General features: G+C 36.6%; 2 protein-coding genes across 6 annotated transcripts in view; one reads left to right on the forward strand and one right to left on the reverse strand.

Annotated features, from left to right (window-relative positions):
* The window catches only part of LOC134842817 (coiled-coil domain-containing protein 25-like), a 347,041-nt gene that overhangs the window by 116,211 nt on the left and 215,526 nt on the right, over positions 1-15,304 (reverse strand). The gene's annotated exons all lie outside the window — the stretch shown is intronic.
* LOC134842760 (DNA repair protein RAD50-like) overlaps positions 1-15,304 on the forward strand; it is a 28,224-nt gene that overhangs the window by 4,087 nt on the left and 8,833 nt on the right. For all 5 annotated transcript variants that reach the window (XR_010162548.1, XM_063859241.1, XM_063859249.1 and 2 more), the window contains 5 exons: positions 351-2,415; positions 2,519-2,832; positions 3,217-3,316; positions 9,681-9,858; positions 13,154-13,353. Coding sequence is in view for 4 of the 5 variants with exons in the window: in XM_063859241.1 (XP_063715311.1) it covers positions 351-2,415; positions 2,519-2,832; positions 3,217-3,316; positions 9,681-9,858; positions 13,154-13,353 (2,857 nt within the window). In the remaining variant the exon portion in view is untranslated. The remainder of the gene's footprint in view (positions 1-350; positions 2,416-2,518; positions 2,833-3,216; positions 3,317-9,680; positions 9,859-13,153; positions 13,354-15,304) is intronic.

Genomic DNA, 15,304 nt, shown 5'->3' on the forward strand with positions numbered 1-15,304 from the left:
GTCATTTTTGGTCTCTTTAAAATGTATGTGGCATTTATTTTGCCGTTTTAGAGTCTTCAGTGTTTCGAGAGAATTCAAAAAATCCATTTGGTTGAACTAAAATAAACTCCGTCCGTACTCCCTCGAAATTCCTAGATCCTTCCCTAAACCAGCGTAATTTGGGTGTTCATTTTCTAAATGAAACTTTGATGCAATTTTGAGATAATATTCCTGGAAATTATCCAGTAAGTATGAATGAGGTACCTACGTTATAAATGGTCTTCTATTAGAATTAGTTATGGCTTATTACTGAATAGAACGTTGATAAGCGAGTAAGCAACCAGGTTAGATTGTTGTTATTTTTTTTGCAGAAAGGAAACTTTGGACGACCAAAGGCAAGTGAGTGAAGACCGATTAGCAGCAATATCAGAACAACTCAAAGAAATCAACAGAATAGCGGCTAAACGAGACGCACTATCGACCAAAATAGACGAGAAGAAACATGCGATCCAACAAATGAAGAATAGTTTGCAATCTTGTGGAGGAATGTTTGATGGGACGGACGACGAGTTGAACGACCTGATCGAAAACCATGACGTCATTTCCGCGAAACGGAAGAAAACGGTGAACGAATTAAGTAATCAGTTGAACGACGATAACAAGAAAATTGAAAGACTTTCAGAGGAAATTGACCGGAAAAAATCAGAGTTGAACAACTTGAAAACGGAATTGGCCCTACATGAAAAAGATTGTACTAACCGTGATCATCTTATTTCGCAGCTAGCAAGAGATTTTAATTTAAGTGGGTTTGAGGTTCCATTAGACCAAGATGATCGGTCAAGATTTAAAGCGCTCATGACCGATAAATTGAGAGAATTAGGACGAAAAAAGGAAAATGAGAAAAATAGGTATTCGAGGGAAGAAAAAGAAGCTCAGGAAAAAATTGATAAGTTTATGCTTGATCTTGCTCAATGTGACGAGGCAATAAAACGTGAATCAGATGACTTAAATCAAGCTAAAAATATCAAAATGCAATCCGAAAAACAGTTAAATGACATTCAGAGAAGTGCCTCTAAAATATTAAACCTCAAATCTCAAGTTGAGAAATCAAAGAGAAAACAAGAGGAGCATGAACAAAGTATGGACATAAATGACATGGATAGGAAACGAGAAAATTTCAAGTCAAAAGTTGATGCGAACGAACAGAAATTGAAACATCTTAGCGACGAATTGAATGAATCGTATAAAAACTTGGCTTTAGTTGAATCAATAACAAATCTGAAAGCTGCAATTAAATCAAAAGAAAAGTCAAATGATACCATTATCAGCAAAAGGGAAGACGATCTCATTACGATTTTGGATTGTTTGCCAGAAAAAGAGTTGAAAGCTAAAATAACAAAAGCACTTGAAATGAAAACTGCAGAATTAGCTAATGCTTCGAAGGTCTTCAACGAAAAGCACCTAAAACTACAGTCACTGAAGTTTCAGAAAACTGCAACATCTGAGAAGTTGAACAAGATAAACAGTGAAAAGATGAAGATTGAGGGCGAAATTGAAGTTGGCGAAGATTTTGAAAAGCAGATGGAAAAGGTTAATCAAGAAATGAAAGAAATCCAGGACAAAATTGGCTACTTAAAAGGAAGTTCAGCTGTATACTCACATTACTGTGCCAAATTGAAGGAAAAGTCTCCGAAGTGCCCTGTATGTTTTCGAGGCTTTGAAGCAGGGTCAGGGGCGTCGGCAAGAGAATCGGCCGATCGGCTGCAGGAATTGAAAAACCGAGTACCTAGTTCGCTGAAAACCGAGGAACAAAAACTGAAAACGAAGGAAACTCAACTGAAGAAGTTATACGACAGCAAACATTTGTACGCAAAGTATGAAGATATTACTCAAGAAATCCCTGAGTTAAGAAAACAAATAGAAATTGATTCGCTCGAAATTGCCTCGTTGGCACGAGAAGTTGAAGATGAACAACAGAAAAAGGATTTTGTTCAAAGTGACGTCACGATGTTGCAAGACTCAATTGCAGACGCTTCAGAATGGGATCGAAACCAAAGGGATTTAGTTGATTTAAAGGAATCTTTGAAAAGTGAAGAAATAAAACTAAATTATACTGGGAGTTTAAAAGGTACGAAAGAAATAGAAGCTGAGAAAAATAAGATAGAAAAATTTCTTAAAACAGTGAAAGAGGATTTGGAAGAAGTAGTGTCAAAAATCGATTCGTTCACGAAGGCGAAAGCAAAGTTGCACGAAGAAACTTTGCGACTGGAACAAGATTTGGTCGAATTGAGTTCGACAAATCAAAGAGCGGATCAGATTTCGGAGAAAGTGAAGGAGCTTGAACAGAAATGTGTCCAATTGGCAGAAAGTGTTCGGGCCAATAGGGCTAAAGTTAGTCCGCTTAGGGAGAAATTGGAATCGGCTAAAGTAGAAAAGGTAAGAAATTTTTGCATATAATAAAATCAAATTTGAAGCCTAGGTTTTTCGTTTATATTTTACAACGGGTCTTTATGCCTGACTATTTAGACTTAGTTTTCAGGCGAATCTTGTAAGAGAAAAAGAGAGAGTTCTGAATAAACTTACGGATGAAGATTCAAACTGCGCCGCCAAACTGAAACAGATATCTGAAATTGCAAGCAAAATCAACTCGTTTGACTTTGACCAGAAGAAGGCTACTTTTGATGATACAGAAAGCCAAGTTGGGGAGAATGAAATTCAACTGAAGAAATCAAAGGTCAGGCTGAGTGAAGGTCAAAGTAAGGTGGATCGATTGAAGAGTGAGGTTGCGAACGAAGCTATGCAAAGGAGAGCATATGATGACAATTTGAACCTCAGACTTGCCATGCAGGAAAAGTATGTTGTTTCATCCAAGACAGTGCCCAGTAATTTTGACTTTAATTTTGATTTTTTTCTCAGTTTTAACTCAAACGAATAGATAATAGGGTTTTTAAATAGGGTTAAACTCAGTTTTAACGAATAGATAATAGGGTTTTTTTAGCTAGAAAGTGATTCGTTACAACGAGGCTTTTAAATATGGTTCGTCGTAAAGAAATCAATGAAAGTTGATTTGCTTGAAGCGGATGAGTTTAATCAGGCATTGAAAATCCAAAATATGTTTTTCAAATCTGTGCAACAGACAGATAGTTCTGACTCAATGAAGGCATCTATTGATTAAAGACTTGAAGCTATTGAATTATTGTGAAGTTCAAATCTGTTAAAAAATGCCTTATTCTCTAGGTCTAAACTGCACCAGGAGCTCACAGATGTGGATAAGTCGATGGGGCGAACTGGAAAAACGGGAGGATCCTTGCAACGAGAATACGAACAGCTGCTGCAGGTCCGAATCATTCATACGAAAACGAACTTTAATTATCAGATTTGTTCACGCTCAGATTTCATGTTTCGCTGAATTCTTGTTGAGTTCAGTTCATTTCTCTGTTTAAAAGGAGGACAAACTCCACTATCGAACGGTGGAAGTTTAAAGTTTACAAAAAACGTGATTGACTTCTAATTTTGAAAAAGGAATTTAGTTATTAGATTTCCCAGCGAAATAAAAAAAGTAGCTATTTATTCAGTTTTATCAAGTTGGGTTAATTTTATCAAAAAAAAAATCTCAAAAATGAATTGTTCTAGAAGTTCAAAGAGCTGTTAGAGCATCTATGCTTTCTTGGAAATTCGAAGACTTGAGAGATTTTTTCGGAAAATAAGTCAAAAATTTATCTGTTTACTTGCTGTTGGCTATGCTTACTTTTAGGAAGAAGGAAGAATATTATTTTTGTATTAGTATGAACCTTCTTTTTTGCTAATCTAGTTTGCAAATGAAATTGTTCATTAAAAGTGTTCACTTATTTGGTGGCGTTTTTGCTATAATCACGATCTGTAGCATTGGAAATTTCATAGCATCTGTTCTCTGCTTCATTTGTGGATAATGTCTGCGATTTGTTAAGCAGCCGTGGCTGAGTTGTTAGTGCCTGAGACTCTTATTTTCTAGTTTGCAGATCGAATCCTAGACGTAGACGAGTTATAACTAATTCGAAGCTTACTTTTTACTTTTTTACTTTTTTTTTACTTGTTTTTGCTTATTATATAGCTGCTTTGCCGCCTCTGTGTCCAATTTGGTATGATAGCAAAACATTGTGACCGCTTTCTCTCGACAGGGTTTTTTTTCATTTTTTGTTGTAGTAGGTCGGCTTCAATATGATATATAAGTTGACCACATCTGCCACATATTTGTCGTACCTATTTTTGCGTGAAAAAAAAAATCGAATCAAATTTTTCCGCGTCATTTGTCTGGAATAGTTTGTTTAGAGTCGACGAACGCAGTGAAGACTCTTATATAATTCGCCATGATTTATTTTGTTGCTCAAAGTTAGTTGTTTTCGCGGGTTGACTTTTAATTCCTTTTATAGTTCAGTTCGTTTCCTTTGTTCAAGGCAAGGAAAACTCCACTGTCGAACAGCAAAAGTGTCGAGTCACGATAAATGTGATCCACTTCGTTTGGAAAAGTATTTTTTTATTTTTAGGTTTCCCAGCGAAAAACTCATGCTAGTATTTTTTCTGTTTTACTCTGTTCATTGAATTTTCCAACTGCCTGTTGGCTATGTTTTCTTTGAAATTGGAAAGTTGACATTTAGGCAAAAAACAAGTCAGTGTTTTTTGTTTTGCGTTCTTTGACTCTTTTCCCACGGTCTGAAATTTTCTCGGATGAGGATAGCGGAAAGTAGTTTATGATGATGGGCAACATTCAAAATTTCACATTCTGAGTGAAAATGTTTTAGAGCACTCATTTTTGTTAAACCCGTTATAGTATGGAAAGCGGCTTTTTGAACTACTTGAAACTTGTTTAAAGACGTGAAACTGGCGGCATGGGACCGTGCTGGGCATGCGTTATCTTAAGTTGGTTTGACCAAAAACTTGTAGGTAACCAGAAATGTCTCTTTTGACTGATCCCAATTTGTCCCAGATAAGGCCTTCAGGATCGCTCTCCTACGCGATGCTTTTGCAGATATTTGCTTACAGTGACCTGCGAAATTAAGATATGGGTGAAAGAATACCAATTGTTTTGGGTGTTTCTTCAAGGGTACGGGGGTTCTTTCCATTTTTATTTAGGTGCGATGTTGAACGAAAAAAAAAGCTGGCGGGAGACTCAGACGTAAAAAAACTGAGGTAGATGAGGCTTCATGAAAGATGTTTCACTGCAGAAAGGGGTGGAAATAGTCTGCGTGTGATTGTAGTTTAATTTCATGGGGACATAATGGCGCATCATGAACGCGAAAGTCATGGTGATGGCCGGCGTTTGGCAGGTGTTTAGTTAGGGTTGGGTGGATTAGCGATTCTAAAATTCTAACAGCTGGGCTGAAGACTGAAAACGGGCGGTAGGATTTTGACAATTTTGGGTTTTGGGTGGGACTTTTTTAAATTCTTCCATATTTGGGGGAGGATGTAAAGAGACAGAGAGATTGAAAATGTTTGTTAAAAGGTAACAGCTAGCGGGCCAAGATGTTTGAAATGAACCGTGCAGAGACCTGGTTCTGAGGTTTTTGACGGTCTCATCAGTTTAATACACTTATCCTTTTCGAGTCAGCTAAGCTAGGTTTAAGAGCTTTTCTCTTTGTCACTCTTTGAGCTTTGTTGCTTTTATGTTTTCTTAGCTGGGTGTTTTGTACATGAAAAGCATTTGCAATGAGTTTTATCTTTAAAATCTGTATGGCATTAGAACTGATAGAATATGTTACTACTACAGACTTAGAGACATTGAAATATCTTATCACTTTCCAAATTTCTCTCGTTTTCTTTGGCCGTTTTGGCCATGATGCCTCTGTTTAGATTGTTTAACGGTAGATCACACGGATTTATTCTGATGCTGTCTCTTTGTTAGGCTAGTTTCTTTGTATAGTCATTTAGAGCATGGACAAGGAATCGATGACAGCCTGCAGGAATTTGGTGACGGGATACAGAGAGGACCCTATCACGAAAAAACCGCTCAGTGGCCTTAATATCTAGTTGATTAGGTTTCAGTGCAGGAGTATCTTTGATTTTATTTTTAAACTAGTTTCAGTGCAGGAGTATCTTTGATTTTATTTTTAAACTTCCACTCCGTTATTTTTTTGAATTTTATAAATGTTTGAGGCACAAAAGTGATATTCTCGGTAATAACAAAATTAATCAAAATTGGAAGGTGGTCTGAGCCCAGGATAAATGGTTTCGGCTCTCAGGTTTGACCCGCGTCGGTCCTCTGGTGTATCAGTGGACCAAAGTGAGGAGTGCTCGCTTGCATGGCCTAATAAAATGCTATTGTCTTCTGAGAGGAGAGTTCAGATTGATGCTTTATATTCCTTAGGACAGCTAGTTTGAGCAGGGATAAAAAAATTGTGATACGGAGATTCTGATTTTTGGCTTGTATGTTAACGCTTTGCGTCTCCAGAATTCCGTCTTCCAGTGTTTCATGTTCATAGAATAGAAGAGAATTATGAATTGCAGTAAGACAGGCACCTCCCTCTCGCTTTCGGTTTTTTCTGAATAATGTGTAGTTAGGCCCTATAGAGGGAGTGCTGTTTTTCGAAATCAATTTGATTTCTTGAAACAACGCATTGTAGATGTGGTACTCGCACTGCAAAACTGCTACTCCAGGTGCCTGCCCAGATATGTCATTACTGTTCAACTGTAGATTATTTAAGGACTTAGTTGAAAGTGAGAGTGGGTTTACCTTTTTACTGTGGGGGGGGGGGGGGGGGGAGGGGGGTTGCAGCAGGTAGTTGAAGTGTGTCAGTGTGAAGTCAAGGGGGGTTAGTTGCTGGTGGAAGTGTAGTTCAAGGGGATAGAGATTGGTCGAGGGATAGTTGTAGGATTAATTTCTGGGAGGGGCAGAGAATAATCTGCTGTGCAGCTGGGACAGTAAAAATCTCTTGTGGTGTTGTTTCATTGCAGTAAGACCACTGCATTTAAAATGAATCAATCCACAAACTTGGCACCACGCGCTTGCTTGGGAACGGAAGATTTTGAGATTACAAGGAGATAAGTTGTAAGGGCCGGATTTTGGGTTTATTCTGGCGCCAACGAAAAGTGTTAGAAATAATAGACGGAGCAACCCGGCCAAATTGGGATGCTCTGTAACCAAAAACCCAGTCCGAGCATGCTTTTGGTTCTCTCCTGTTGGTGAGGGTGTGAAAAGAGCCATTTGCAGTGTTCGTATAGTCGTTAGGTCCACAGCTGGAAGGTGGCGTTTCTGGACCCGCAGTTCTGCTGAATTTTTCGAGACATGACGATTTTTGTGATTTGTTTTTTTTTCATATCAAAAGTAAGCTCAGTATATATTCACGCCTAACATTGAGTTGTTTGTGCCATTGACATTTTTTGTTCAGATTTTTTTGGTGAACGCTTTTTTGTGGATCAAATTTATAAGTTTTTATCGTGTCATCGTTCAAGGTATTTAATTTCTATTCGCCAAAATGCGAAGTCTCGTAGTTGTTGTTGTTGTAGCTACATCGATCTCTGCTTCGAGCTTCTGATTGAATTAGAGAGATTGTTTTTTTTCGAGAGATAGAAAGAGAGTTAGGCAAATTTCGTTCTTGTCTGGTCATGTTGGTTTCGTTTTGTTCAATCTATCACTGTAGCTGCTCCAGGGTTTCTAGCGGCAAAACCGACGTAGAAGGTGAACCACCTTTTGCAGTGATAGCGTCTCTGTGCTCGTGTCAGCACCTACCTCTGTAAATCACGTCAATTCTGTGGGCTTTTGCTAGAAATGCATTATAATGAGAAATTATCCCTAAAACTTCTGATTTCATTTCTAGTTTGTCCAGTTCAAAAAAGTGTTCTCAGAAAGCTTTTTTAACGACAAAAATTGAACGGCTTTCTTTTGGTCAGCTCCAATTCTACTTGAGTCTGTAATTTTTTTTGCTGATAATTACAAAATTTCATGTAATTAGACATTCATTTAAGTCATAATGCTGAAATTACGCAAGGAAACGCATTCTGCTGTCCACACTCGCATCAATTAGTGCTCAAGAAGTTGAGGGCACTAGCTGCATAGCAGTTTTGCATTGGCATTTTGATAGTAGGCTGCCTGTTTTTTTTGTGGCTAGTTTTCAAAGAAAGCTAGGCAGTTTGGTGCAGTTGGCAGAATATTAGTCTCCTACTCCGAAGGCGGGGACTCGATTCTTTTCAAGGAAAACTTTTTTCAAGGTGTTTTTTTCTGGCATTTTTTTTTAAGTTCTAATTTGCTATTTTTTGCTTGTTTGTGAAATTCAGCTTTGCCTGCGTAAAAAAATTAAAATTTCTCAAGGAGGTTTTTTGGATTATCAATAAGAAAATATATTTTGATAACATATTTGAGAACTTTATGAGCTAATCAGATGTGATGTGCTCTACTAAACAATGTTTGAAGGTTTAAGATTTTTTTAAACTTCGTTATTTGCCAGATGGAACAAGGTACGCAGATGTTGTACAAGGTGCAAAGAATGTTACGACTACAGTAATTAGTGCAAAAAAATGTGTTTTTAATTTCAATTTGTCTGCGTTTTTTGATACTTGACCACCTGGGAGCTGTCTTTGAGGCAAGTATTTTTCACAAATCAACTCATTTCTTGCGTTTCCGTGATTCATTGAGAGTTGAGAGAGTTCAAAGCTGTTTAAGCTTGCGATTAGCAAGCGTTATCAAGTCGGAATATAGACTTTATTTGGGTTAACAATTTGTTTATTGGAATCCCTTGAATCAATTGGTATCGTGGCTCGCACTTTGAATTCAAATTTTTAAGCGTCTCCGACACACTTAGTCTGGAGGTAACGAATACGTCTGGGACGCCAAAGGTCCTGGGTTAAAACTACCCTGACCTGTCAGATTATTATTGTCTGCTTATGTTTTGTCGGGGTAGTTGCCATATTGTAGAATTTTTAATTTTTTTTAAATAAATTAGAGTTGTTTTTAGTGTTCTGATTTACCTCTGCTGTTTATAATTTTACTTAACTTATCTTCATTTTTCGTTGAAAATTTTTTTTCTGCGCAAATGATTTCGGCTTATTTTTTATCGACTTAGTGACCTAATTTTGAGTCATTTCAACGGAAACATGTTTTTTATGCTCACCTCTGTTTTTTTCGGCATGATAGGTATAATATAACGGATTATTCGCCTCATATTGTGTCTTTCAACGAGCGAAAAAAGTTTTGTGTGTGCGTGTCTGTTTTGAGGCTGAGGGGGACCTAATAACTTATTATTTTCTTAATTTTTTTTTTTTTTTTTCGGCTTTTTCCCTTTTGAGGCTGAGGGGGACCTAATAACTTATTATTTTCTTAATTTTTTCTATTTTTTTCGGCTTTTTCCCCTTCGTTGGGCTTATGGTTTTCGGCTGATTTTTCATCGGCTAAGTGGCCTCATTGTTTCATTTGACGAGAAAATAAAGTGTTTCGAGGGTGAGGTGGACTGATAAACTTTTAAGACGTCTGAAGTCTTGTTGATTTGTTTTCGGCTTGAAGGGTTTCTGACAAGGTATTTTCGGCTTTGTTACCGATGGGTACATTATCTTCCGATGCTTGTTACACATTCTATTGTCTTGGCATGGTTTGTTTCAAAACTATCCTTATTCATTTCAATAGATCTAGTTTTTTTCTTGTTTTGTATCGCAAGTGTGCGAAGCTCAAGTTCGCCCCTGTGTCACAACTCTGGCCCCTGTAAAAGCTAGATCATTATGAGCGATGAATGTTGTAGGAGGGTGAGCGAGTGACTCGCGAGTTCCACCAGACAGACGGGCAACTGAGGGAACTGAAGAGCACCTTGGCCACTCTGGACAAACAGCTCAACGACAAGATATACAGTGAGGCCAGCCATCAGTGGATCCGCAAAGTGGCAGAGTGGAAGTCTAACAAACTGGCATGTGCTGATCTGGGTCAGTTAATTGAGCTTAAATGCTTATCCTCTCGCCCCTTTATCACTGTCACCCTGTGATGAAAGTTCATTCTCTATTGGGAAGCTTTGTTCTAATTTTCTTTGTCGCAGAGGCAGAATTAGTTTCAATGAATGAAGTGAATGCACTTATTTTGGTTGTTTTGTTTCTTTTGTTCAATTTTATCCAGCTCAACTTTAAGTTTTCGCGGTGTGACTTGATATTTATTTAGCTGACTCATTTGAAAGAAAGACGGCAAATTTTGAAGAAGAAGAAGAAGAAGAATTTATTTCTCCATATAGTTGATAATACAAGCATCAATTTATTTAAATTATTAAATCAACAAAATGGAGGGGATAGACAAAAGGCGCAGTATGTGCCTACTTGACGTCTACCCGTTGAACAAATTAGGATTGCAACTAAGTAATAAAGATAAATTTATATTCGAATAAAAATAGGATTGTGGGGAAAAATTCATTAAGGAATATTTATTACATCTAGTACTGTCATTTCGGCCAATTCAGATTCCAGCTGACGAACTAAGAATATGAGAAAACATAAAAAAAAATTTTAAGTTTTTTTCATTTTAAAATTTTCTAAAAAATGCGATTTCTCGAAAACTACAAGGATTTGGAGGGTCATATTTTCAGCATAGAATCGCAACCCTAGAATGGTTGTTTGATAGCATTTAGCCAGCGGGTACCATTTTTTGAAAATAAAAAAATTCAAAGAAATATGTTTTGCACCAACTGAGAATTGAGAAAACAAGTTGGATGTTTTTGATTTAGTGATCGTAAGCAAAACTGCATCAAATCGTACACATATAGCTCATGAACTGTCACTATTTTATTATCAGAAAATTTCTTTTTGAAGCAGATCATGCGAACTATTTTTCGTTGCATATTCAAAATTGGGTTTAAAAAAGAAAAACTCGTGCCGCCGTAGACGAGCAAGCCATATTGTATTATTGGCTTGATATTCGACATATAGTATTTCAGTAGGATGGATCTTAGCACATAATGTCTCATTTTTGATATTACACCATAGTGACGACCTAGTTTTGATTGAACATTCTGTATATGGTGAAAAAAATTTAAGCTTATCATCTACAATGACACCTAGGTATTTGCAAAAAGGGTTTCGGCTCAAAAGTAAAATGAAGTATATCAAAAGAAAGATTGGAAGCACTTCTATCCTTAGTAAAATTAATTAAAGTAGTTTTATCTGAGTTTAAGGTTAATTTATTTGAGCAAAGCCAGGAAGAAATTTTGGTCAAATCTAACTGGTATTCTTCATAGATAGATGTTTGACATGATATAATTGTATCATCTGCAAATAGAAACACATTTCAATTGCAAACTGCGTGCTGTATGTCGTTAATATAAACAAGAAACAAGAGAGGGCCTAAAACAGAGCCTTGCGGTATTCCCGTGTTCACTTGCAAACAATCAGAAGAACAGTTGTTTACATGTACACATTGATACCTATTGGATAGATAGCTTTCGAACCATTTGTAGCAATTTCCACGTACTCCATAGCATTCTAATTTCCTCAAAAGATTTTTATGGTCCAGCGTATCAAATGCCATTTTTAAAACAATGAAGAAGCTACATTTAATGTTTTTATCAACACCTAGTCTTAATCTTTCAGTCAATTCAGCTAATGCATCAACTGTGGCAAACTTCTCCCTGAACCCAAACTGACGATGATACAGTAATTCGAACTTTTCAAGATAGTTGTACAATCGAGAGTGCATGATTTTTTCAATAACTTTGCTGCAGCTACTTGTTGTTGTATTGTGATATTGGACGGTAATTGCTCATAATTATTCTGCTATCAGCTTTATGAAGTGGTAAAACCCGAGCATACTTGAGGCTTTGAGGAAACATACCGGAGCAAAATGAGAGATTAGGTTAAATATGTTAAATAAGGTTTGTTTTTCGATAACAAGATTGCACGTGGCGGAATTTTTTCACAACATTTTGCAACGGACTACAAAAATGCTTATTGAACCTTTTTCCCAAATTGAGTTCACTTTATCAAAAGAGTGACAAAAACAAAAGAGTCTTGAATGAAATTCAAAGATTTCAAAAACTAAGTTTTTTGATCGGTTTCTTTTCTTCATCGACACTTAAACAACCATCTTTGGCTATGTTTTAGCAGGAGTTCGGTAAAGTTCAAACATAGTAGAGAGTTCAAATTATCGAGGAAGTAGATGATCTCGTGATTAAGAATTGATTTTTTCAACCCGATTCTAGCGAAAGCTGCAATAAGTGACCGGTTGCCTAGTATCAGCGAAGCAGTGAAAGAAAAAGTGTTTCTCGATTCCGAAGTTCTTCCGCCATTTTAGTGGTCGAACCAGTAGATCACGTGTATAATACAAAAACCTCTCTGTTTTTTGCTAAGATAAGTTGATGGAATGGCGTGGATTTTTTTTTTTGAAAACTGTCATGAACATTTCTCATTTTTCCGGCCACTCAACGAAGAGAAAGGAAGAAACTTTGGCATGTGTGTTTTTTTTTCGCCTGACTGTGACTTAGAAAAACGTGCGGAGCTGAAGTGCGGTTTCAGATTAAAGCCCTTACATTCGTGATTTGAATTCCAACAAAGCAACAGTTTTCTCAGTGTTGAAAAAAGTTTTTCGTATTTTCAGACAAATATGAAAAATTTAAAATGAGAGGTGAGAGATAAAGATATGACCCATAAAATAAATATGATGACATATTTAACGTTTGCTTAGCTATAATTACACTAGGACAGATATATAGCTTGTTTTTGAAGTGAAGCTTCGCCTCTGTGTTTGTTTTTAGGTTTTGCATCAGAAAAAAAATTGCATATTGATCAAGTTTTCTCAAATTAAGTTTTCTTCAAGAGAATGATTTAATGATTAAGTTATCGTGTTTATCTTTTTTTTCGAAACAGTTTTGGGGTCGAAACAGTTTTGGGGTACCTTTGTTCAGTTCACTTGACAGGGCCAGTTTTCTCGTAAATTAAAAGCAGAATTTTTCCCGTGAGCATTTACTCGTGAACAAATTTGCAAGAAGGTGACCTTGTTTTTATGGAACCTCAATTTTCAAGCCCTTTCTCACTTGGTCCTGATAAAATGCGCGCGCCTTCGGAACATTAAATCTAGGGTTCGAGTCTTGGCCGGACCTTGTTTTTCTTCGATGTAGGGAAATTGGAAAAATATTTGGGACTATAATTTGTCTTCTTTTTGTCGTCTTTTTTTTCCAAAGCATCATTTTTTGGTGACTTGTTTCTTGACATGATTTCCTCTAATTTTTTTGTTTGCATGTAGACAAGTTTGGAAAGGCGTTGGACAGTGCCCTGATGCGGTTCCACAGTGTGAAGATGGGGGAGATCAACCAGGTATTGAGTGAATTGTGGAGAGAGGTGTACACCGGAAGAGACATAGACTGCATAGAGATACGGACGGAGGAAGGCGAAAACAGCTCACACACACGCAAGACATACAACTACAGAGTCGTCATGCTCAAGGTCCGTCATCTAAATAAACAACTATACCATGTGTCGGTATATCCTTTATGGTGAAGGATGGTTTTCTTTTTGCCGCTTATGGCCGACTTGCTAAATGATAATGAAAGCTCTAGGGTAAATGCTCGCAGTGAAGTTAATTAGGTCGAGATAAATTTTTTTGTTCTTTTTTTTTCAGGAGAAGGTATAAAATTTGTTCACACCAAATTTGATATTTTGCGGTGTGCTTTTTGATTTTTTTTAAGTTCAATCCAAATTCATTTGCTGAAAGGAAGGAAAGTTCCACTCTTCAATTACGATATTGCAAATGTCGCAAAAAACGTGAACGACTTCTAGTTTTGAATGTGAATTTAGATTATTTTATTTCCCTGCGGGATAGAAAATTCATTTATTGATCCAGTTGACCTATACTGGGTCAATTTTATTAATAGTCGATGAACATAGTTCAGATTCTTGTATAGGTCGCCGAGATTTCTTTCGTTCTTATTTTCAGGAAGTCTTAAAATTTGTTCATGCTCTAAATAGATTTTTCGCACTGTGATTTTTGATTTCTTTTTAAGTTCATTTCGTTTTTTTTTGTTGAAAGGAAGGCAGGCAACCTTCAGTATCGAATAGCAAAAGAGTAAAGGTCGACTTCTTGTTTCGAAAGTGGATTTTAATTTTCAGATTTCACAGCGGAGTAAAACTTTAATTGATCGTCCAGTTTTCTCAAATTTGGGTTAATTTTATCAAAAAAGCCAATCATGAATTGTTCTTGAAATTCAAGGAGCCTTAGGGCTATCTATATGTTACCATTTTTCAGATTTCACAGCGGAGTAAAACTTTAATTGATCGTCCAGTTTTCTCAAATTTGGGTTAATTTTATCAAAAAAGCCAATCATGAATTGTTCTTGAAATTCAAGGAGCCTTAGGGCTATCTATATGTTACTATTTTTCAGATTTCACAGCGGAGTAAAACTTTAATTGATCGTCCAGTTTTCTCAAATTTGGGTTAATTTTATCAAAAAAGCCAATCATGAATTGTTCTTGAAATTCAAGGAGCCTTAGGGCTATCTATATGTTACTACTTCGTTGAATTTCAGCAAGTAATTTTTTTTACTGTTTCCATGCGCTTATTAGCTGTATCTAGGCTCTGCTCTTACATCGAACGCATTCAGTATATCTGTGAGTTCTTCTATATCGGTCTTACATATACAATCAATTCGTTCGAGTTTATTCGCTTCTGGGAGTGTCTCAATTGGTCATGAACTACGCGTTTCTTTAGTTATGCCAGGATTCACGGCACGTTGCAACTGTGACTTGCAACAGCTTATCCCTTCCAGTATAATTTCATTTGTGACATGAACTAGTCGGTCAGAGGTCAGATTTTTTGGGTTTCATGCTAAATTTTGAGGTGCCGCGTGAATTGCATTTTTGAGCAAATGAATTATAATGGAAAACGGCGAATAAAAAATTCAGCTTCTAGTTAATTGCTATCCGCAAATAATAATTTTGAGAAGCAAAAGGAAGGTAGAATTGTCAATGGCGTCCTTCTATAATTATTAATTTTCTTCAGTTATAATTATTACCCTTGCTATAAGCAAGGGTATTTCAATCTGGCACTAGACTTTTTTCCATAAATATCTCTGTTTGCGGTCTGACTGAAGTTTTGGTCATCTCTACTTTCGTCAACGAACAGAAAGATGGGTAAGAAACCAGTCAATTTTTGAGACTGTCTGCGTTTTAATTGCCCGTTTTATTCGATTTTTTTGTTGGTTTTGTTTTCTTTTTAGTCTTTATTTGCCGATAAGGTGTCGGCTTATAATCTATCGATTTAAAGGCCTCTTTTGAAAAGTTTGAAGGGCAAATAATTTTTATCTTATTGTTCTGAGTCACCCTTTTCCCCTCCCCAATTGTTTTGAGTTTTTAAGTTTTTCCAATAAAAACCTTTTTTTTTCGGAGCAACGTGTTACCG

This window comes from Symsagittifera roscoffensis, chromosome 1 (genome assembly GCF_963678635.1).
Source record: "Symsagittifera roscoffensis chromosome 1, txSymRosc1.1, whole genome shotgun sequence".
Taxonomy (NCBI): domain Eukaryota; kingdom Metazoa; phylum Xenacoelomorpha; order Acoela; family Convolutidae; genus Symsagittifera; species Symsagittifera roscoffensis.